The following is a 24,768-nucleotide window of genomic DNA, read 5'->3' as shown; positions in this document are numbered from 1 at the left end:
GGAAAACACATTGAACTCCCCCCTCATGCCAATGCCATACCCAGGGGGTAGTGTTAAAAATGCCCTCATGGAAGTCCCTGCCTAGCTGTCATTCTGTCCTCCTAGGGAGCTAGTGGGGGCAGTATAACAGCAGGACTCCAAAGCAGCTTCTCATCTAGCTCCCTGAGAGGCATCTTTTCTGAATCAAATTCATGTCGCATGCAGTCTCCAGGCAGCTTCTAAAATAATGAGTCCTTGAACTGTGACAGACGCTGACACACCAATAAGAGACGGGGAGTAATAACAGCTGGCCAATGATGATTAGTGGATGACAAGAGGAGGGGCGGCAGCAGCCAGATCTGCACCCACTGAAGTCAGAGATTGGTGGTCTCCTAAGCCCAGGATACAGAGACAGGAATGGAGCAGAAATAAACCAATGATCTGGGCATCTCTTGCTCTGGGGGCACACTTTAAAACCGTTTAAGGCACACTAGTGTGCAATGGCACAGTGGTTGAAAAAAATGCTGTGCTAGCATGCCAAAATCATGAGGATGGGAGATTAAATGCATTGGCCACTGTGTGATGTTCCATTCTCATTGCAAGTCTTGCCTTGTATTTGGAGATCCAGAGTATGCACTTATGCAAAAGGAAATTGGCATGTATAAAGGATTCAAGGGGGTTTTATTTACTACAAAACGTAGAATCTTTGTATTTTAGAGGTCCGTAGTAATTCACGGAAAGTCAGCATAGTATTACATTTTGACCTCCAAGCCACCGACATTCGATGGTTTTAAAAATATGATTTTTAGTATATTCGCCCCCCATAGTTCACCCGCTATTTTCACATCTCTGGAATTCACAGCCAAGCGGTCCAAGCTAGCACAAGCTGGTAATCTAGGAGAACCATCTTTAAGCTATTTAGGAGCATGGGAGATTCCAGTAAGTAAATTATTAGAATAACCAGAGACAAGAGTCAGATTAGTAAGAGTATAAAGAAAGATCTGTTTAGCTGATGTAAAATAATAACTTAAACTCCTTATCCATTTCTGTGCAGAGTAAATACAGGCTATTTTATATTAACACTGTCATTTAGATTTCAGTTTGAACACACTCCACCCAAATCTAACTCTCTTTGCACATGTTACATCTGCCCCACATGCAGTGCACATGGTTTTGTTCATTTTGAGAACAAATTTGTCCAGTGATCATCTCTGAATTGGACCCATTGCCTCCCAAATATTTCTGTTTTAATGATGTATCAAAGCACAGAAGGTTTTATTAACTGGAAAGGTCCTCATCCAAAAGGCTGTTTGATGCAAATCATTTCCATTATGTGAAGTTTCTCCTTGAGAAATTCAAAGATTTACAGGAAAAACCTTTTGTTTGGAGAGGACTTGTCATTCCAAATGTATCACTTTATAACCTTTAAATGCAAGAAGAAGCTTGTAAATCCCTTAATATCTTGGCCAGATGGAACTAGTCAGTGAAAGTAATAATAAACCTTATGGGAATCCATAACATGATGGAATCCCAACAACCTATGAAGCTGCTGTAAGATTATTGGAGTAATACCAATAGGAAATGAACTGGGTTTTTTTGTCTTTCCACAACCATTTTTTGATGACATTTAAACATTCAATATGAGTATAGCATGCTATTTAATAAATTCTCCTTGTTGAGTGACACAATATAAGGTTTTTCAATAGAGATAACAGATTTAATAGTTCTGTGATTACCAGGGACAGAAATAAAGCTTTAACTCCCTAGGTCAGTGGTAGCCAACTCCAGTCCTCGAGAGCTACCAACAGTTCACATTTTCCAGACAACCTAGCTGCTGCAAAGATGCACTCGTTACTCACTAACACATGTTAAAAGATCTACAGGTGGAGCTAATTACTTCACTTGTGATTCTGTGAGATCTGGAAAACATTAACGGTTGGTAGCTCTCGAGGACTGGAGTTGGCTACCCCAGCCCTAGGTGCTCCTTTTAAAAGCCAATACCCCCCCCCCCCCCACACACACACACACAAGCATTTTCTTTCAACAATACTACTTGCAAATTGTCATGTGAGGGCAAGCAGGAGGCTTAGCAGCTTCTCTACCTTCTGTCTCTTCTCTATGAGCTACCAGGTAGACACAATGGTTAATCTGTCAGATATTCTGGTGGCAAATCAAATGGTTTCTTGAGTGCCCATTAGAACAATTCAATTGTTGATCTGGTGTCCATTGCTTCCAGTCTGGGCACCTATACTCCGTACTTTGCAAGCTTTATTTCTTTTACCTTGGGAGGCTGTAAGAAGAAATGTCATCCCTGTGGCTAGCAAGTGTCTAAATGGCTCAACCATTTAATCGCTCTTTTCTGCGCCACCTGCTGGTAACCGTCGGGGAAAACAATTGAATTTCCCTCTAGGAATGTACCTATGCCCCCATGTTTTAGAATAAGCTGGCAACAAATGTTGCCTACAAATTAGGCAACATCGAACAATCTATAATTCTGACGCTGATCGGCACTGATCTGTATTCTCCTCCATACTGTCAAGTAGTGTGTACCCTCCATTGTTTGTTCATGTGTTTTTTGTCAGTGGGGTTGGTGCATTTGATGTGCAGCTCATCAAATAGACCAATCACACTGATAACAGCATGCATGTGAATGAGAATTTAAAGGATATACAGTATCGCATGGCCGCCACATATATCCTTCCATCGGGCATTGGTTTGGCAAGGATACACCTTATTCTGATGTGTACCCAACCTAAGGCATGTGCTCTAATTAGACATCGGTGTCTCATCTTCCAGAAGTGCATTTACAATAGTCCAGAGCCTGCAGCTCACTGGAGCCTTCATATGTGAGCAGCCCTTGAAGACGTCTGCCAACTTGGTCACTAGGGACATGCTTCAGTCTTAATTGTGAGCTTATTTGACCACATTTTGTGGGTCCCCAACAACAGCTTCCAAATGCAAATTACTCACTTTTAATTAAGTCCAGACATTTTGCTTCAATTGCAAAAGGGTACTACATATTAAACAGCTGTCCTACTTAAACCCTTCCTCCAATATAAATGTGTATACCCTACAAATAAAACTGACAATCTGCACCTGTAAAGGTGCATACACACGGTAAGATACAGTGCACACTATCTAGCTAGTTTTGAATAGCATGCTAGATAGTGCACTATCCGACGTGCGATGCGCGCTCACGCCGGTCGTATGGGAGGGAGCTGCTCGGATCAACATGCAGCTCAATTCTGTCTAGAATTTTAAGCACAAATCTTATGCTTTTAACCACTGGGACTTTCCTGGGAAATGGTACGATTTTATATTCCGTATGATATTGTATACTGTGTGTACGCACCTTTTAACTTTTGATGTTTTGGTTAAAGGCTAAAATAAGTCTGTTATACATATTTATATGGTCCTATCTGTACATGAGGATGGTCCCCATGATGTGCAGCCTGTAGGCGTGGCTCTGAGTTGCAAGCAGTCTGCATGCGATATTTGAGTTATTTGCATGTTCAAATGACTGAAACCCTCCAGCAGGGCGGTGCACACAGAATTAGAATCAGGGTGGAAAGCTAATGAGTATTTCTGGGAGGTGGCTTGAGGTTTACACAAACATTGCCTGTCTCCTGGGAGTGTTGTGAGTGTGTCAGTGCATCCGGCATGCCAGAGACAGATGGCAGGCACAATGGTCAATTGTGCGCTGATCGTGGTGTTTAGAGAAACACCAGTGGTATTACAGCGTACAGAGATGCGGAAAGTGAGTATTACACACCTGGGGAAGGGCTGATACTAGCATTTGCATATACTCAAAAGGCCGAGGCGCTCTGCTTCAGGCGTAAAGTGTTATACTTGAATTTCACTTGCCGGAGAGGTTTTTTTTTCCGTCTTTACCTCATGGAAGCACAATAGGGGATCTTTCATGTGATCCTGATTTACCATCTATCAATACAGCTTATCCTCTTAGTGAGTTCTTTGTTATTGACCATGCAAGATGGAAATTAATCCAATAAATGTTTGCTCCCATTTACTGTTTAGCCACAGTTCAGATTAATAAAGACATGCTTTTTTCTTCTTCTCCAAGGCAATGGATCTTTCTGTAGATGAGTCCAGTCTAACTGGGGAGACGGCCCCGTGTTCAAAATCAACTGCCCCTCAGCCCTCTGCTAATAATGGGGATTTAACCTCCAGAGGCAATATCGCCTTTATGGGAACACTTGTTAGATGTGGAAAAGCAAAGGTAAACCACTTACAGTAAATGTTTTCATGCTGCCAATTATTAAAGAAAAAAAACTGTGGTGCAGCTAAAGGGTTTTGAGTTGTTGTTTTTTCTTTCTAGGAGTATAATTTAATTTTTTTTTCTCTTTTGAATGTATACATGTTTATTTGTGGATGCAGGCAAATCCAGTCCCTCGCCACGCTGACAGCCCGCATCAAGTCCTTCGCTCTCAGCAGCGGACTGGACTTACATGACGGTGGGGGGGGTCAGGGGCGGCGGAAGGGCGCACAAAGAAATAGTCTCAAAAGGCAGGATGCACAGCTTTAGGGCGTGCAGCGACCTGTAAAACCTGCAGTGATTGGCTGCCAGGCACTGCACCATGATTGGGTCCCGGCGGCTGCTGCAGTGATTGTCTCATGGGCGGTTCACAGATGCAGCACAGCGCATCCTCCGGACCCCTTCAGTTTGAGAATCTGAGTCCTCGGTGACTAATATGTGAAATATGCGCTATAACACGTTTTTGTGAACGCTGATAATATTAGGCTTGAAAACAATGAAGCATTTAGGAGAGAAATATTGTTTCATTAAGTTTTCTTGCAAATGGCGTATGTATTCTCATTACAGGGAATTGTTATTGGAACTGGAGAAAATTCTGAATTTGGGGAGGTATTCAAAATGATGCAAGCTGAGGAGGTAAGTTGTGATATATAACCAATGCTTCATATTACTCACATCACTTTAATGCTGAAAGGACTACGTTGGCTTCTATCTGTGCTTCATATAATGCCGTATCTGCGCTCCACCGGCTCCCATTAATGCCATCTTCCATTTATATTGGTAACTTAGATTTATATTGGAGTTTGACTGGTACGGAGATGATATTTCCTGAATATTTCTGTTGGGTTGGGAGACGTTGCCAATCTGTCACATTCCTGCCCCTAGCACAATGGTTTCACTGTAGCTGAGCTGATCCTTTTTTCTATGGATTTGTGTCGCTCGCAAGATAAACCTTCCAGAGTGTGTTTTAACCCTTTGAGGGCCAAGTGAATTTGTCAAAATTGGTGTGAAAATAGCCAAGCAAACCTTTTTAGTCATCATAATGACGTGTAATGTTTCTGTCCTATGGAAACTATAATAGACCCTGGCTTTCTTAGCCAATATTTTGGATATCTCTCACAGATGTTGGCAGTTTTAACGGATATTTTGCACATCTCTCAGATGTTGCCAATCAAAGGGTCACTACACCATGACATTGTTTTTATGCGTATAATGAAAACAAACATGTTTGTCTAGGATCTGAGTACACACAAAGCAATATAACATGATCTATATCATTCTGATGTGGATCAGAACAATCTATAGTACACAATGCAACCTGATTGGACAAAGTAAGACTGACGATGGCAATCGTTGCATGCATGCTGTATCAGTGTATCATTACATCTCACTGCACTGTTGGCCGGGTCACACATTGCATAGTGTGGACCAAGCTTTAGACTATTTTACTACAATGCTACATTATTATCAAGACTGTAACAATCCGAAGCCAGTATCTTTATCAATCTAGAAGAAAATAATGTGGCTCGTACTGCTGGCTTGTACCGCAGAGATAAGCAACTCTGTAAAGCTCGGGATGCGCTAACTGCAGATGTATGGGTCATGTCTTATGTTGATATCTTCTAACCGATTTAAATTGATCTTTCTTTCTCAAGGCACCGAAGACCCCGCTGCAGAAGAGCATGGATATTCTAGGAAAGCAGCTCTCCTTATATTCTTTCGGTATCATTGGTAAGCATACATTTCCTTACTTGCTGTATGAAGAGCTTATCTGTGAGTCACCGTCAGTCTGTTATCACAGCAGAAAATGATGTCTTGCTTTAAGGTGTCAGGAGGTATTTTTGGCTCGGTGTTCTTGGATGCTTTCCATTCCCCTGCACAGGAGCACAAAATATCCAACATCATTAATTAAAGCTGCATATTTCTTGGGAACCTGGTGTATTTTATATGATGCCAGTATTCTGATTTAATTAGTTTTGCTGTGGTTTGATAAGGTCAGAATTAATTTGAAACTTACTGGTTATGTGTCAATAGATTTCTGTTTCTACGGTGCTGCATTGACTTTTCCTATGTTCTCTTTAGGTGTTATTATGCTGGTAGGCTGGCTACAAGGAAAGCATATACTTGATATGTTTACAATTGGTGTAAGGTGAGTTGTCCTACTTACAAGTTATCTATTATGTTTTTATTTCCTCCCAGAACCGGATAAATCTTTAGGCTTCTCCGCAATTGTGTTGCATCTAATTGTGCATTATCTTCATTTCTAATTGACATAATTTGGAAAGTACTTGGCACTGTCAGACAAGTAGGTAATGAGTGTTCCAATGTATGGTTTACAGCCTGATCACATGCTGAAGCTAATTAATCCTGAAGATCTAGAACTCTAAGGACAGGTTAATATAAATTGGCTACTATGCATATATAAATTTGCTCATAAACTGCACTAAACTGTGATTTTTTTTCTTTCTTTCTAAATAACTTGTACAATTTGAAACCATGGCAACCTTTTTTTCTGATTAGGAATATCATCAGTAGTACAACAGTTAGTGTGATTTTTTTTTTCTTTTATTCATGTGTAGTTTAACAGCAGTCTTTATTTAATTGAAAGGAGAATACATCATTATTCACATGGTATTATTGTGACTTTACTCTGAGAAGATATCGGCTGAATAGTGCCAGTTGATGTGTCTGAGAACAGATCATATATTATGCAGAATATACGTTATGCTAGCGGTCACCACCATTTTAAATGCCGTTTTAAGTGAAGTAAATCAAAATGCAACATTTTGTTATTTCTTTGTCCTTGGATACTCTAAAACATTGCTTTTTCCAATTGAGGTGTGAGCAAGACCTTCTAGTTTAAAATTAATATTATAACCAACTGCAAAGAATGATCTAGTTCTAACTTGATGTCCGGCATCCTCACCTTATTCATTATCTGTAATTTACAAAACAAAAAGCACATACTGTACACTGAGGAATATTTTACAAAGTTGCATATTGTCCTTCCATTATCATCTCAACCCAATTCAATAGTGCATCATGCTTAAAGCTACCCAATACCACACCCTAATGCTGCAAATAAGCTATTGATGTTCTTTTCTAAATTAGAAGTTACATTTTACAGGTTTACAAGGGGTGTAGATACTGCGCTCACCTCAGTGTGTTTCTGGTACTGCTTTCCCTTAAGGGTGTCCTAGACCCTCTAAAGCACATGTCTTCAACCTGTGGCCCTCCAGATGTTGTGGATCTACATTTCCCAGCATGCCCTGACAGTTTTGGCATGCTCTTATAGGAAAAAATGTGGCAATGCATGATGGAACATGTAGTTTCACAACATCTGGAGGGCCATAGGTTGAAGACCCATGCTCTAAAGTTTCTGGAAATAATAAGTGGGGTTCAGCCCTGCTGGTATGGTCTAGGGTTTGCGGTCTATAATGGTGTGCGAGTATACTTCAATAGTGAAAGAAATAAAGAAGAGAATGTTCAGTGTGCAGATTTCTTTTTCTTAGATGTACACGAGAAAATGGGTGACATTAAAGTATACTCACACACCATTATAGACCGCAAACCCTAGACCTGGGGCAGCCAACCCTAGTCCTCGAGAGCTACCAACAGTGCATGTTTTGCAGGTCTCCTCACAGAATCACAAGTGAGCTAATTAGCTCCATCTGTGTATCTTTTAAAATGTGTCAGTGATTAATGAGTGCAGCTGTGCAGCAGCTAGGTTGCCTGGAAAATGTGAACTGTTGGTAGCTCTCGTAGGCTAGGGTTGGCTACAACTGCCCTAGACCATGGGTCTTCAACCTGTGGCCCTCCAGATGTTGTGAAACTACATGTTCCAACATGCATTGCCACATTTTTTCCTTTAAGAGCATGCCAAAAAACCTCAGGACATGCTGGGACATGTAGTTCCACAACATCTGGAGGGCCACAGGTTGAAGACCTGTGCCCTAGACCATACTGGCAGCGCTGACCCCGACATATTACAGGTTGTTTATATAGCGCACACATATTCTGAAACGCTTTACAGTGGAACTACGATCTATATGGTCTACCGTGTGTGTGTGTGTGTGTGTGTGTGTGTGTGTATAACACACACACCCTCTAGGGTTCATTTTTTGTTGGCAGACAATAGACTGACCAAACATTCTTGGTTTGAATTGAACCCCGGATCTCGGTGCTGTGAGGCAGTAATGCTAATCATTACACCATCCATGCTGCCGATGTGGTTGTGTACTGTTCTGCATCACCGCCTACATTAGACTGTTTATATTCCTGTGGTAGCAATAAGTTTATTTATCCTGTGTGTAGCCTACACCCTAAAATAACAGATGTTTTCTAAAGTAACACCGGAAATGAATGCTATAAATTGTACAGAAACCCCCCTATTGTCAGTTGTTTATTGCACAGAGAGCCAATTATTACAGAAATAATAACCCACACTTATCTGTATAGCTCAAATACCCTGTTTGATGTACTGTTTCCATAGATTTCCCCCTTTTCTAGTCCCTGCACAGCGAGAATAAACCATTGTCTGCACACACTACACGTTACCCAGTGTATATATCACATAGAAATACATCTGTATAGAATTTACTGTTTCTAATGTGCGTTTGGGCCTTTTTTTTTTATTGCCAAATCCACTTTTCTACTAGAACGTTTTTCACAGTGGCTGGATATGTGATCATGGATTCCTGTGTTTCTGTTTCAGTTTGGCCGTAGCAGCTATCCCTGAAGGACTTCCCATTGTAGTGACTGTAACATTGGCCCTTGGTGTGATGCGAATGGTGAAGAAGCGGGCTATTATAAAGAAATTACCCATTGTAGAAACTCTTGGTATGAATCCCAAATTAAATTCCTGCAGAATGTTCTGTGTTTTATAGGAATCGCTTCAGGCAAAGTGTAATGTCTGCAGCCTCCGCCGGTGATGAAAATGAAGATTAATCTGTACTGCATTGCTGAATAGCCGACTGCTTACAACTAATGGGATATTGAACACTACATATTTAAATATACATGTAACACGTTATTGGCTCATCCTTCTCAGGGGCGCTGATCCAATGCATTGCAAGAGTTTGTATAGAGACCATGTCTTCTCTGTAAGATATGGATTTGTGCCTATGTGTATGATTAGTAATAGAGTAGGCAGGCATTCCTACGTATTGCCATTTATAACTCATTTCTCCAGGTTCCATGTTTGAGTGGTTGTTAGTGTCACATACATGTTAATGACCTAGCACCACCCCCTCTCTGCTATTCGTTGATATTCTATTGCCAGTTATTTAGGATCATGGTTCCCAGCTGGCTGATGGTATTTATGAACTGCTCTAATAGAGATGCTTCTTCCAACCCCATGCTACTTTGAATAATACAGAGCATTATGATTGGTTTATCTTTTGTCTTTTATTAGGTCACTTTTACATAGCTAAGTACCATATATACTCGAGTATAAGCTGACCAGAATATAAACCGAGGCACCTAATTTTACCACCAAAAACTGGGAAAGCTTATTGACTTGAGTATAAATCTAGGGTAGGGAATGCAGCAGCTACTGGTAAATTTGAAAAATAAAAATAGATACCAGTAATGCCCCAGTAGTGTCCCTTACAGTAATGCTTACTTTTGCTGCCTGGCATAAGGCATCCTTCCTCCGCCACTGTTGCTGCTGCCAGTCTGTGGATGGGGAAGAGGAGAGGTAGCTTCCGGGCGGAGGTGGGACAGAGGCACCGGGAGGAGCTTTCATGCCAGACAGAGGGAAGATTGAGCTGCAGTGCTAGGCGGGGGGGAGGGGGGGGGGGACGGACGCGATGCCAGGTCCCCTGCTACTGTTGGCCACGCTGGGTCCCCTGCTACTGTTGGCCACACTGGGTCCCCTGCTACTGTTGGCCACGCTGGGTCCCCTGCTACTGTTGGCCGCGCTGGGTACCCTCCTCCCCCATCGTCACCGAGTCTCTGCTGATCCCCGGCCCTGAGAATCCTCACTCTAGTATAAGCCGAGGGGTGCCTTTTCTGCATAAAAATATGAGCTGAAAAAGTCCGCTTATACTCTAGTACAGGCTTTCCCAACCACGGTCCTCAAGGCACACCAACAGTGCAGGTTTTAGTGATATCCAGGCTTCAGCACAGATGGTTTCATCCGAATCCCTCAGGTACTAATAAAGTCACCTGTGCTCAAGCCTGGATATCACTAAAACCTGCACTGTTGGTGTGCCTTGAGGACCGTGGTTGGGAATGCCTGCACTAGTATATACGGTAAGTCTATGTTAAGCAGCAAATGCGCCTTTCCCGGTTAAAAAAAAAACGGGCAGGGAGTGGTGCCATGCAAAATAAGCTTAGAGTGAACACCAGGAATAGTATTATTGGACCGTATCAATGAACCTTGGTCATTTACTATTGCTAATCAATTTGTCATGGGCTATCACATGAAAGGGCTTTAATTGGATAGCCAAATAATGACCATCGGTCAGTAATCATTTACCCACTCCCATTTTTGTTTTGGGCTAGAAGAATGATTGCCACTTATAGGTTACCTTGAAGTCTACTCTGTTGCTGGTGCAATTATAAGGTGGGCGGGTGTAGATATAAAGAGATTTATTATAACATTGTGTGGTGATATGTCTTGCACACATATGGCATGTAAACAATTGGAAATTAAATGGATCTGTACCATTAGGTTTCATTACACAGCTGCAGACTACTTTTAACTATTAACGGCTTTGAATGCAGAACTATATTGTACACTAAAAATAGCACCCCTTATTTACAATAAGGAACACTTCTTGGCAGTTCTTCCTCTCCGAGCTTTCAGGGGTCTGGAAGTGAGACTAGTTTGGCAGGTCGTCAGAAAGCAGGCATTTGTTCAGGCTCTCAGGAGACTCTTAATGGTGTATTAAAGAACAAGCAGATGACTTCATGCAAACCTGTCTAGGTATAATAGCCATTATAACACAGTGCAACCAATTTGATGTCTGCTACACACGGTTAATTATTCCATTGTGCTGCTGTGATCATCGATTTTGTATTTCAGGTACTAAAAAAAAAAAAAATTAACTCTGTACTTCAGCTGTCTAAGCGATTTGTTTCATTGCTGTATTTTCATCAGAGTGATTTAAGAAAACTGCATCACCTATGCACCATCCACAAAATAAAATTTCAGGGCAACTGTGCTTCTTGCTGCTGTTTGTAGGGTTATTTATGATGTGCATCTATAAATCAGAGATTGCTGTACTGTGATATCAGTTCATTTGTGAGCTAATTGGTATTTTTCCTGCTTTACAATAGTGAGATGTCTGTTACACTGGACAATTCAGGCTGGTCAGGAGGCATTTCTGAATTTGGTAGAGAAATTTGACATTGAAATTGATTTAGGAAGTTCAGTTCCCATTCCACCAAATGTGTATGCAGTTGATTTTGATTTTAGGACTATGGTATGATTTTTCAGCCATTATCATGCCAGCATTTGTTGTGTCAACATTTATCATGTCTACATGTGTAGACAGGAAGAACTGTCTAGGGGTTCCTTAAATGTTCCCAGTAGCTGCAGCACACTTTCTGTCTCCTCATGATCACCCCTTTGTGCGATTACTATTTCTCCCTGAACAATCCACCTAGAGCCTTACTTCCCCCACAATATAATCCAGAGGTCCCCAAACGTGGACCTCAAGGCAACCCAACAACCCAGGTTTTATGGATATCCCTGCTTGTGCATAGATGGTATAATCAAACTGACTGGGGTACGTGTTAAGTCACATGTCCCTAAACAGGTATGTCCCTAAAATCTAAACTGTTGGTGTGTCTTGAGGACCGCGTTTGGAACCTCTGCCCCAAACCTTATCATTGGCATCCTCATGATATCAATATTCTGAGGATGTCAACATTGGTGTCTAGGGATAGTATTAAATTGGTGTCTAGGGATAGTATTAAATAAGTATTTTGACATTATGGATGTTAGTTGTTATTTTGGATAGAGGAGGGGGGAGGTGGAGTTTAAAAATAAAATAAGGAAAAATATTAATGGTAAAATGTATGAGTTAAGAGGTGCCACATGTTTCTATTGCTTGAGACCTGGAATAAGGTAAATCCAATTAGGTGTGCAAGTCGCCAAAACTGGCCCTGGTGGCTTCCATGTGTTGACTGCAGAAGGAACATTTTTCTCACCGCTCTGGATGCCGACAGTACACTGTAGGAGTATACGCAGGTGGTAGTTGATCACATGAATAGCGGGATAGTGACACCCACTTTCCAGTTGTACATTGATGCAGTGTGTTTGTGTTATTGACTATTTGTTTTGCAGTACATTTTTAAGGGGTTTAAGTATTACACTGTGCGGATGTTGGTAATTATTGTTTTATTAGTTTGTCATTGACCATTCGGAAAGAGAATATTTAGTGATTTTATTTATTTTTGTTACTTCAGAAAAGTAAATCCTAATCCTTTACAGCACAGCATTTCCTGCTGCCAAGTTGCATAGAAATATATGTATAAAAGTTCCATCACAACGGCAAAAAACATATGCTAGATAGTCTTTCAGAGTCCAAAGCAGGATGTAGAGGTATTGGGCATTGATCGTAAAATAAAAGCTTTTTACCTCCATTTTTTATATGCCATCTTCAATGTAGTCATTTTCTGGAACAAGGGTAGGCAACATGTAGCATTCTAACACATCCCAGCATGCCTTGCTGGTTTTAGTATGCCTTAATGGCAAAATGGTGGCAGGACTAGCTGGGATGTATAGTTCCACTGCAGTTGCAGTGTTAAAGGTTGTCCATCCTGGATCTAGAAGCTGCTGAAATACTTAAGAAAAGTAACTGGCACATGGATCACTCTGCACGGTGTAACCAATGTTTTGTTTGACCCGTAACAAATTGTTTGCTGTCACTGATTTGCAGGTTGCTGTAATGTAATCTGTTCAGATAAAACGGGAACATTAACCAAGAATGAAATGACTGTAACGCACATATTTACATCAGATGGAATTCATGCAGAGGTATGCAGGAGTGTTGTATATTTTAACATGTATTTTGGGTCCCTGGTAAAAAAAAGTTTCAAAATATAGTATTTAAATGAAGTATTTACTTCGTACCCTCTAGCACTTGGTATATGTTTTATCCAATGTATCCCAATTGCAGAACTTATTTAGAGATCTTTTGAAGGTACAGCTATTATTTAGATCTACTTTCACAAGGGCAGATCCAGCATATTTCAGTCAGGACTGACTAATTACCGTTGGCATAGGCAGCCACTTCATCTTATTATTCCATGTGGCTAATGCTGGACGCGCACCTTTAGAAAAAATGTCAAACACAAGACTTAGCGGGGCCGATTCAGACCCACTGGTAGAGGGCTGCATTTGTCCCCTTCCCTGAAGTTTGGTGTTTTGCGCATGTACATTTATGCGCATATACAAACCCTGGGACCGAACCGCTTTGGCAAGTTTCACACTCCCCGGGACGTTCTCTCCAGAGAGGACTGGCGGAGGCAGACAGTGGCTGAAGCAGGGGAACTCCATAAACATGCTGGGCATTCCCCTGAGAACCAGGCGTGGCGATTCCTGCTTGGGGCGGGCAGCTGACTTAATGTCAGCACCAGCCCCATATTCGGCGATCAACGGCGGGAAGAAAAATGTCTTTTTAGTGACTTGTCTTAATGAAAGGAAGAAAAATAATTTGCTGGTCGGCGACCATCGAATGATTTCTCTCCCCTTCGGTTGCATGCGAGGGGATGTGCTGAAGTATGCATCTCCTTGCATGCTAGTGAGGTGGTGGGCGGAGCTTACCTGTTTGCTAGGCTGGGGGTATATGCAGCCTAATGAACAGGTCTGAACCCGGCCCTGTATTTGACAGATTGAAACAATAAGATATTGTGGGGATACACTGTGAGTTACCTGTCAGCGTATGAGTACATCATCTATGTTCCACCCTTGGGAGTAAGCCCTTCCCCTATCCGCCCCTGTAACGGAACAGACAAAATGTCAGGCTGCTGCAGTGCCTATCAATTATCGGCTTTTTCGTGTATGCTGGGAGATTTATGCAGGCCTAACAGGCCTAATCATTGCATGGATTGAGAATTCTGACAGAGTAAGAATTGCTACTGATTTGGCTGATGATTTATCGGCGTATGCCAACCATAAGGTTTGGGGTCAGGTCAAATAATTGCAAATAGTCAGTTAGCATGACTTTAAAAGTACTGTGTAACTGAGGAATAATGATAATATAAAAATTAACATACTGGTCTTGTATTGGTTAATATGCCACTCATTTTACAATGAATGTAAACTAAATGCTGACTGGTTGTTTTATTAATCAAGCCTTTAAAGTATTACCCCTTTCAAATCGCCATGCAGGTCAGACCAGAGATATCAATCCCGGGTCTGGCGCTTTCACATTAAACCTTGGTTGCCAATTTATATAGAGGGCAAACCGGGTTTAACCCTTATTGTAACCTGGGGTGGAATTGTGGAGTTGGTTGACCCGGGTTATAAGCTTTGGTGCTTTCACATCGCACCTCGACCTGGGTCAGCAACCCAGCAATTACCCGTGTCAGAGGTGTGTTGTGACTTTTTGATGTGGTGCATTTATTTTAAAGTTTAATGAAAATCGTTTTGTTCTGTTTTTTATGTTTTTTTTTTTTTTGGTTTGGTTCAGGTTTCAGGTGTTGGTTACAATCGCTTTGGAGAAGTGACCATAGATGGCGATGTTATTCATGGCTTCTGTAACCCATCGATAAGCAGAGTGGTGGAAGTAAGTTCTCTCTATCCTGTCAACAGCTCTCTGCTAGAAGTTGATTTATTTAATGCACAGGTCTGACTTGTACACAGAGGTCTGCAGGTATATAGGTAAATTGGAACCGGACTACCTCTTTTAATACCTTTTATTAAAATGAGTGTAGCGCTAAATGTATATATAATATTTTTAGGAAAGGTCTGTTCTCTGTAGTTGCGCAAACATTTCCACTAAGTAATAGTAGACTCCTTTTCATATAAATTAAAACGCACACATGAAGCTTTATTATGGCCATCTTTTGGGTTCTCATTGTTCACAAGCTATTTGTGTTTAGATTTCTTGGCAAATGGAAGATTGAGTTCTATTAGGTGGTGATATAGGATTCTCTCGCATTTTTATTTGTTAGGCTTAAAACCTATGTCTGTTAGGACAGGTTCCAGTGGGTATATTGTATCTTTTTTGTTAGGAAAGTTTCTAATTGGTGACTTTTTTTTAGACCGTTGTAAAATCAGCCCTTTAAGCCCATTTTTCGGTTGAATATAAATTCGACCTATTCAAATAAAGTGTTGATCTTTCACCAATTTAATTTATTTGGAAAACACCTGGATTGATTATTTACTCGCCAATCAATATGTTTTAGTCGAAAATGCGGACATTGTTGACTATTTTCCGCCGATGTAGATTTTACTTTTTAACAAAGTCAAAACTGCATAGATGAAGAAAAATGTCCGAAACAAGATTTTTTTTTTGGCTAGCCAAAGAATCCAGGCATAATTGAATACCCCCTTAGTTTCTTATTCACTTAACCCTTTGCAATGGTCACTCAAATAAACCTGAGCAGAAACCCTTAATTAAAGACAGCAAAGACAATTGATTCTACAGTTCACTCAAAATCAGTAGGTTTCTTTGCCTGATAATTTTGAAAGTAAAATTGTGCCCTTGCAACCAAATTGGGGTTAGGTTCTAATCAAGTCAGGTAGTTTGTCTGGAGTCTTCATTTTAATCCTATTTGATTTCCCTTTATCCAGAGAGATAACTAATCCAAGATACTACAATGCCCTAAAGCAAAAATAAAAGTTGACCCCAAATTTAAAGTGTACCCTATGAGAAACCTTTTTTCTTTAGCTCATTGTGGTATCTTTGGGTCAATTTGGGTGCGCAGGTGCCACTGCGTTTTCTTTCAAATTGTCTTTTGGCAGGTGGTTATTAAAAAAGGAGGGTTTATTGAGAAGACCAGGAAAGTTCTGGTCTTCAGAACTTTCCTGACCAGAAAAGTACCTGTGGAAATACCTATATTTTAACAACGGTACAGTACTTTGGAAACCTGTCTATGGAGTTGTGATGATGATGATCTAGCTGGTTAGGAGTTGCCAGTTCTTGCACCTCAAGAACAGGTATTCTCCGTGTTTTGCTTAAGTAGGAACTCAGTCAATTTGATTGAATTATGTGGACATTGATAAACTTAAAACTTGGACTGTAGATGCAAAGTTTAGGAAACTGGGTTAGAAAAATGCCATATGGATAAGTGGAAGTGAAGTAGAAGATGTGTTAAGAGTAGGGATGCCAATCCCGGGGCATTTTTTCAATCCCGGGATTGAAAAATGCTCAATCCCGGGATTGGCATCCCTACCTGTGCTGTGCTGCATATTTATGGATACCCACCCCCACACCGGCCGACCCGCACATTTACTTACATTAGCGGGCGGCCGGCCGGGAGTGGGTTCGGAGGTGCACGGTGCCTCCATGCTTGTGCACCTCCTTCTTAGCAGGCAGGCCGGAACGAAGAGGCAGGGCAGGCCGGAAAGGAGGCGGGCGCGCGTGCGGAGGAGACGAGAGGGGGCAGGCACAGTAGAAGGCTGCGCAGCGTGACCTCTACTGTCACGCTACGCTGGCCGCACGCAGAGGTCAGGATTCGGGAGCCGGGCAGCGTCTGAGCGAGTGCTCAGACGCTGCCCGGCATTAGACTGCACATGCGCAGTCTAATCCCGAAATCCCGGGATTGGATATTCCAATCCCGGGATTGAAATCCCGCACTTTTTGAGGCCAAATCCCGGGATCCCGCCGATCCCGGGATTGGCCACCCTAGTTAAGAGTCCAGCGTAGGCATAGTTTAGTGTAATGAAAAAATAAATTGTTCACTAGAAGTAAAATAGTAGAAAAGTGCAAAATAGTAAAAAAAAGAGGAGCAGCATAAATGATGAGGAGTACTGCATGTGCAGTAACTTTCTATATGACTGTACATGTTCCCCCACCTGTTTATATTATTTTATTGTGTATACTGTATGCTGTTTACTTGTTACCCACCTGGCTGCTGCACAGCAAACCGAAAACAAATTCCTAGTATACGCAAGTATACCTGGCGAATAAAGCTGATTCTGATTCTGGGCAGGATTTGGAAATATGAAAAAGTAATAAGGAGCATATGAATGAAGCATGGTGAAGTGATAACACACCAGCCAATCCTAGCTGCGTCATCACTTTTCACTTTATCACTTCTCCATACTTAATACGTCTTCTGACATATTAGATGAAATAACTTTATTTCACTTCTAGTATTGTGAATTATCACAGTTGGGGACAAGGATGGTAAAAGTATTTATTGAATTATTTATTAACAGGTTCTTATACAATGCAGCAAGTTCAGTTGCGCTTTACAATTGGAAATATGGATAAAACAAACTGGGTAGTTTAGTCAAAATGGTAGGAAGACGCTGTTCACAAGTTTACATTCTATAGGGAAATAGACATTGATACACAAGGATAGGTGTTACCTGTTGCATAATGGTCCACCGGTTTTCTAACCATCGAAAAAATGGACCCAACATTAAATAGGTCGAATGTAAAGTCGACCTATTATTGTTGTTGAATACGGGCAATATTTCCGCCTGTCGGAAACATTGTCTGGAAATGAATACCCCCATAGTTGGGAAGGGGTGAGTCCTAGCCCAGTTCTAAATTTCACTTTGAAAACAGGCCAGTATGTGCTCCCTATGTGCAAAAGCAGTCTCTATTTTCACAGCATGTATAAAAAATTAATGCATTGATATTGTCTCAAATGGATGGTTTTATTGTTTGTTTATACAATGTTGACCACTGAATCTTTGGCTTTGAGTGAGAATACATTTAGTGATTACATAATATAACAATGTATAGATTTCTTTAATGTGAATTGTATATCACGCTGCTTTGATAAAAACATTTTTTTTTTTTAAATGTACAGTATTTGCGCCCCTTGCATTACTCCGTTTGTTCCAGGATGTCTATGGCTTTATGTTCATTTTGTATTCATTTTCTGCAATATTCTATATCTGTCTTTTCTTCCAGGCAGGCTGTGTGTGCAATGATGCTGAAATAAGGAATACCACATTAATGGGCAAGCCAACTGAAGGGGCTTTGATTGCTCTTTCTATGAAGGTGAATTGTACTTTTCTGTAATGTCAGTATATACTACAATTTAAATGCTGAACAATGTAAATTATTTACTTTCAATAAACATTTGTGTATATGGATTTACTCTTGAGGGCCAAACATAAGCACCAGAATATACAATTATATTTGAAGAAGAGTATATTCTGTCTGTAGCCCATATGTTCCATAAAACACATGCTTTAATAACCATGGAGCTGCAGCAGTTATTAACATTCTGTATCGTTGCAGATATTTAAATTTTCAATGAACATATATCCGCTATGTACTAACATTAACCTAGGTACAGTGTGAAATTTGTGAAAAACTCCTCAGGGAGAATCTGACACCATACTGAGACTGCAAAAGGGGGATCATAGGGGGAAACTCCTGAAAAGCATTGCATTCCAGGCTTTAGTACATTTATTTACTATTTATTAACCGTTTCTTATATAGCGCACACATATTCCGCAGCGCTTTACACAGGATATTTGAACATTCACACCAGTGAACCTTACAATCTATATTCCCTACCACATGTACACGCACACAGACATTCTAGGGTTAAGTTTGTTGGGAGCCAATTAGCCTGCCAGTATATTTTTGGATTGTGGGAATAAACAGGAGTATACCCGGAGGAAACTCGCGCAAGTACGGGGAGTATATACAAATTCTGCACAGTTAGGGCCACGGTGGGAATCAAACCCTTGACTTCAGTGCTCCGGGGCAGAAATGCTGACCATTACACCATCTGTACTGCTCTAACATAGGAGTCATAATGTAGTTCTCATTGATATTGGGGACAGCGATCTGTGAAATCTCCTGCATTATGCTATTCGCCTCAAGCTATAAAATTATGCAGAAACTTCAACTTGATGTAATTTTGTGGCAAAAAAAGCTTGGTACATAGGCCTTTTTACAAAAATGAAACAAATCTGATTTAAAATAAACGCATGTTGCCTTTTTATACTATATTGGCAAGTCTGTCTGCAGCATGAATGGATCCATTGTGGCTGTGTGCCACCTGGCAAGCTGGATGTCCTTTATCTGCCAAAGGACAAAGTAGATCACATCACTAAAAATAATGATTTAGTATGGCAGGGAATTGGCCTGGCTAAGAGCCTCATAATGGATGATAACTGTAGCACAGGGTGTAGAAGTGGCAAGGTGATCTCTGCAGCTTTCTATAACAAGATGAACAAATGACCGATGCCTGAGCATAGCTATCATTTTCTACACTCGTTAAGTGTCCCTTTTATCCCAATATACAGTATTATGGGGGAATTAAGGCTTTTGAAATGTGAGACCAGCACTTAATGTAGCAGTAGCTGCCCATTCCCATCTTGGTGTTACTGTAGAATTGTGTGATTCTGGAAGGCGTTTTATTTTTCCCTGCTTCAGTTGTGTTTTTGCTTTTACATTATAGATAGAGTAGCATGTGGCACTGTACTGTATAGGACACACTGCTGGACCATTCTGACCAGCAACGTTTGAGCTACAGGTTTCCTTTTGTCATCTCTGAAAAATATTTACAATGGTATATTTGTAACTTTTTGACTACCAAGTGAATTTGTCTAAATTGTTTTTAAAAATTGCTAAGTAAACATTTTGTATTCATGATAATGGCCTGTATTTAACTTCTATAGGAAGTATAATCTTTATTTATTTTTTACTTTTTTTTATTGAATTTATATAACCTGCCATTTTTTTTATTTATTTATATTACCTGCCCTTTTTTATTTGAATTTATATTACCTGCCCTTTTTTTTATTTGAATTTATATTACCTGCCATTTTTTTAATTTGAATTTATATTACCTGCCATTTTTTGCGAAGATTTTGCACATTTCTCTCAGAGAAATAGGCACTCAATCAGTTAATCAACTTCTATTTTTATTTAGTAGCCATACTATAAATATTAGACTACAGATGTATAATCCAGTGTGCTGTTAGAAATTGGGAGACTGCTTTGTTTTCTCTCATAGGTTTTCACATATTAAGGAGTGAGAAAATTGGAGAGGTGAGACCAATGAAGTTGCCAATAGCAACCAAATGGCTTCTAGCTAGGATTTTATCGAATCTACTGATACATTTTTCCTAAAAGCTTGGATGTTGGCAATTTTACCAATTCTCCACTCGTTTCGCTGCATGATACACCAATCCCATAATCTCCTTTTGGTCTCTGAGCCATTATTATCTGATAATGTGAAATCTGATGATATTTGAGTAGTGGTCAGGCTGAACTGACAGCTGACCGTGGGATTACAGATTTGTGGTTCATGTCCTTTTCATCAGAGTATGTTTGATGGGCAGATGCCACCTAATTTATGTCTATACTGAATACAATACTACAGAATTATTCCAATTGCAGTACAAATTGTAAATTGTTCTAGACTCTACTAAATTTTTTTTTTTTTTTTTTTTTTTAACGGATGGTATTTATTGACTTTGCAGCATCTTTAATGTTTATACAAGTAATGGCTAAATTTAAAGTAACAGCTTTCTTATATCAAGACTCAAATGTAAAAAGATTTTAAATTATTAATCCTAAATGTTTCTATTATACCCGTTCTTACCTGGACTCTTATCAATCAAAAGCCCATCTCCTTGCACTGCACTCATGCGCATCTTCTGGTCACCCTTCTAAGTAAAGGGGTGGTATCATTTGTCTAATCCAATTAGCAGGGATTGCACTGCACGTGAATTTTTAAAGTTGGGCTAAACCTCACATCTCTGCATAAAAATAGCAAAATTGGGTTCATGAATGCTGTGAAAACCATTGCTTACACAGAATCAGTGGGTTTCTAATGCTGGGTACACACCAAAACGATTTGGATTGGATGCAAATCGTATGCAAATTGGATCGTACGATTTGCATACGATCCGATCCCCTCTGTATTCAGATGAATGGATCTTTTACAGATCCTACCTGCAGCAGGTAGGATCGGATTCGGATCCAACCAAACGATTTTTACCAAATCTGCATCCTATCAGTCTGAATTGGATCCAGATTGATGGGATTGTGCCAAAATCGTTTTGGTGTGTACCCAGCATAAATCTGAATCTTGATTGACTTGAATTACCTTTCCACGCATCATGGCCCCCACGGTCTATCAATTGAATGATTATAATCCAAGGTATATATTAAGATCAAGGGATGTCACAAGGTAAAAAGCTCCTAATGAGGTGGAGGGGAGGGGGGGGGGGGGTTTCCTGAGCTTGATTTAAATAACTAAAATAATGGCTAGGAAGCACTGATATGTTCAAAATGGATGGTAAAATATGTAAAACAGAAATGATAAAACTTTGTGCATAATAACTCACTGAACTGTTCATTTGTACTTGTTTAACGTTTATGCTTTGGATAATTGATAGGTTTTATTATAAAGTTTAACCTTATCCCAGAATATTACACATCAGTGTGCTGTTTCCACAGTCCAGTGTGGTTCCAGTATCTGGGGTGCTCAGTGCTGCGTGCTTCTTTCTGCTAGCAGTGTGTATAGTCCATGAAAATTGTGGTCTATGATCTAATACAGGGGTGGGCAATTATTTCAGCTGTGGGGGGTCACTTAATACTTCCAGCAGATATTCGAGGGCCGCACTCCAAAAATAGGGGGTGTGGTCACGCAAAAGGGGGTGTGTCTTGAATGTATTGTAGCCCACCATATACCCCTTTTACACGGGATACGGTCATTAGGTCGACATGGGTCTAGGTCGACACAAGCATTGGGTCGACATGGGTCTAGGTCGACAGTCAAAAGGTTGACATGGGGTTTTTCACTGGTTTTTTTTATCCGACATGTGCCGACAGACGGTATTTCATGCCCTACCATCCACTAGGGCGTGGTGGGAGAATAAAATTGTGTGCCGAGCGTAGCAAGGCACCGTGCCCGAAGCAAAGAAGAGCTGCACTTCAAACTGTGTCCATGTCGACTGTGTCCCAGATAGTGGCTGTGTGGTGCACACACAGCCGCTATCGGGGACACTTACAGCAGCGGCGGGCCAGTTAGGAGCTGTTCGTGGGCTGCCTGTTGCCCACCTCTTGATCTAATACAATTCTGTGTGAAAACTGAGGTCTGTTCAAGTGATTATTGCCTCCTAGTGGCCAAGTGAATCAAATGTTTCTTGTAATTTAATACCAGAAGCAGCTTAAAAATGTATTAAAAGGATTGACCACACACAGCTATTAGTAGGTTCTTTGTAGTTATAGATTTGTTTTATGCACTTTTAATAAGCTCTCTACAGCATGTTAAATATGTATTGTGTGCGTTTTACAGATATTGCTGTAGCCATGATGAGCATATTGTACAATAGCTACCAATGATTAAAGACTTTATGTACGTTGTGCTTATATAATAAAGGACTTTTTCAATCTTCAATCAATCTTAGTAAAATAGAATTTATAGCCTATATCGCAATGAGCTTTTGGAGGTCTGATCATACTGCATGTTAATCTATAACTTTCCATGTGCAGAATAAGGTGATTGTAATGTATGTATAGATGAGATTTGTTCTCTCTAACTTTGTTCTTTGACATTGCCACTTGTGTGATTTTTGCCTGTAGATGGGCCTCGAAGGTCTTCGATTTGACTATATCCGTAAGGCAGAGTATCCGTTCAGCTCTGAGCAGAAGTGGATGGCTGTGAAATGCTTACACAGAACCCAGCAGGTATAGATTTTCCTCATTCTCTTTCAGAAAGTGCACTTTGGGCAGCTTCAAGTTCAGTTTTTTAAGCTGTCGGCAACTGTAATTTTATTGACCAGGCATAGCGGAGGCCGTTATTTTCTGTGTTGTTTTAGAGCACTGGTTCTAAGTCGGTCATCAGGACCCCACACAGTGAAATAATTAGCTCCACCTGTGGATCTTTTAAAATTTGTCAATCAGTAATGAGTGCACCTGTCAGGTGACCTGGAACACGTGAACTGTGTGAGTTTGAGAACCACTGTTCTAGAGTAATGCTTGACAAATGACTTTCAACCAGCTTGCCATTATGCCATGTAAGCTCTGATTTAACCAGGCAGTGTCCTGTCTGATTTACTAAGCAGTCTGGCCAATGACACAATGTTGCCAGCCTTCCATTGAGATCTATTTTTCCAGCCTAGTGACTGATCAGAACCTGCGCATATATAGCTATATTGCTGTATATTTTTTGCTAAAAAAATTACTACATTATATATAATTTTATATGTAGATTTGTTGACTCCAGATTTGATCTCCACTATCATTGTAGTTTAACAAATTGATGTATATTTTTCTTGTAAGTCTTACCATGTACATATGACACCACAAAAAGTGGTAAAAACAAATCGTACAACTGTACATAATGGTAAGAATTATGGATCTAACAGTGTTATACATATATCATTTCTGTAGGATAAACCAGAGATTTGCTTTATGAAAGGTGCTTATGAACAAGTCATTCGATACTGCACAACATACATCAGCAAAGGCCAGAGTTTACCTCTCACTCAACAACAGAGAGACCTGTACCACCAGGAGGCGGCATACATGGGCACTGCCGGGCTGCGAGGTAAGGAACCACAGGTTAAATTTACCTGGGAAAAATGTTCTACACAAGAACATTTAAACAATTAATAGCACCAAGTGCAAATGTTCTGAGCCGTATTAAATAACATAAACTCTCACGTGTATTGATGTCTCTGTACTGCAGGCTGTGCAGGGTTTTATTTCAGTCTCTGCAGATAGGACATTACTATATACTATATAGGAAGTATTGAACGTGTGCCAATAATTTTGACAGTCAGAAATATCAGCACAAACCTATTCATTGCAGCCGTTATCACATAGAAGCCCATGGAGATTCGACTTTTTAAACAGTTGAACCTGCATTGTCAATTCGCTGTCCACAGGTTTTCTGACTGTCTGAACGTTTCCGACAGTTGGAAGATTGAATACTGACTGTGGAATTGGCTGATATTTCCGACTGTTGAAAATGTTCAGACAGTGGGGAAAAAAGATTGAATACTCCCCTGTGGCTGTAGCAGAGGCGGGCCTGTTGAATAAGCTTTTCCTGAATGTCCCCCTAAGTTTTGTTTGCCATTTTCAAAAATCTTTCTTCCATCTTTGTTTAGTTATTGCTCTGGCATCTGGTCCAGAATTGGGGCAGCTAACATTCCTTGGTCTGGTGGGAATAATTGACCCTCCACGGACAGGTGTGAAGGAAGCGGTGACTACTCTCATTCGTTCTGGAGTAGCCATTAAAATGATCACTGGAGACTCACAGGAAACAGCTGTGGCTATTGGTAAGTGAACAGGCCATATGTGGTGTATCCCTATCATAGGTTTTGGGCTTCTGCGTATACTGTCAATTTAATTCCTTACATAAACATCTTCTACAGTAGGTTGGTATTAAGATAAGTATTGTAG

At 40.5% G+C, this 24,768-nt stretch overlaps 1 protein-coding gene across 3 annotated transcripts in view; it reads left to right on the top strand.

Moving 5' to 3' along the window:
- ATP2C1 (ATPase secretory pathway Ca2+ transporting 1) overlaps positions 1-24,768 on the top strand; it is a 97,746-nt gene that overhangs the window by 54,582 nt on the left and 18,396 nt on the right. For all 3 annotated transcript variants that reach the window (XM_083188610.1, XM_083188608.1, XM_083188609.1), the window contains 11 exons: positions 4,061-4,216; positions 4,820-4,888; positions 5,908-5,983; positions 6,335-6,401; positions 8,967-9,091; positions 13,144-13,241; positions 14,899-14,994; positions 18,301-18,390; positions 22,945-23,049; positions 23,755-23,911; positions 24,474-24,644. In XM_083188610.1, coding sequence (XP_083044736.1) covers positions 4,061-4,216; positions 4,820-4,888; positions 5,908-5,983; positions 6,335-6,401; positions 8,967-9,091; positions 13,144-13,241; positions 14,899-14,994; positions 18,301-18,390; positions 22,945-23,049; positions 23,755-23,911; positions 24,474-24,644 — 1,210 coding nt within the window. The remainder of the gene's footprint in view (positions 1-4,060; positions 4,217-4,819; positions 4,889-5,907; positions 5,984-6,334; positions 6,402-8,966; positions 9,092-13,143; positions 13,242-14,898; positions 14,995-18,300; positions 18,391-22,944; positions 23,050-23,754; positions 23,912-24,473; positions 24,645-24,768) is intronic.

Source organism: Crinia signifera, chromosome 5, assembly GCF_055691185.1.
Source record: "Crinia signifera chromosome 5, ASM5569118v1, whole genome shotgun sequence".
NCBI classification, from domain to species: Eukaryota; Metazoa; Chordata; class Amphibia; order Anura; family Myobatrachidae; genus Crinia; species Crinia signifera.
This window is presented reverse-complemented; position numbering and strand designations above follow the sequence as displayed.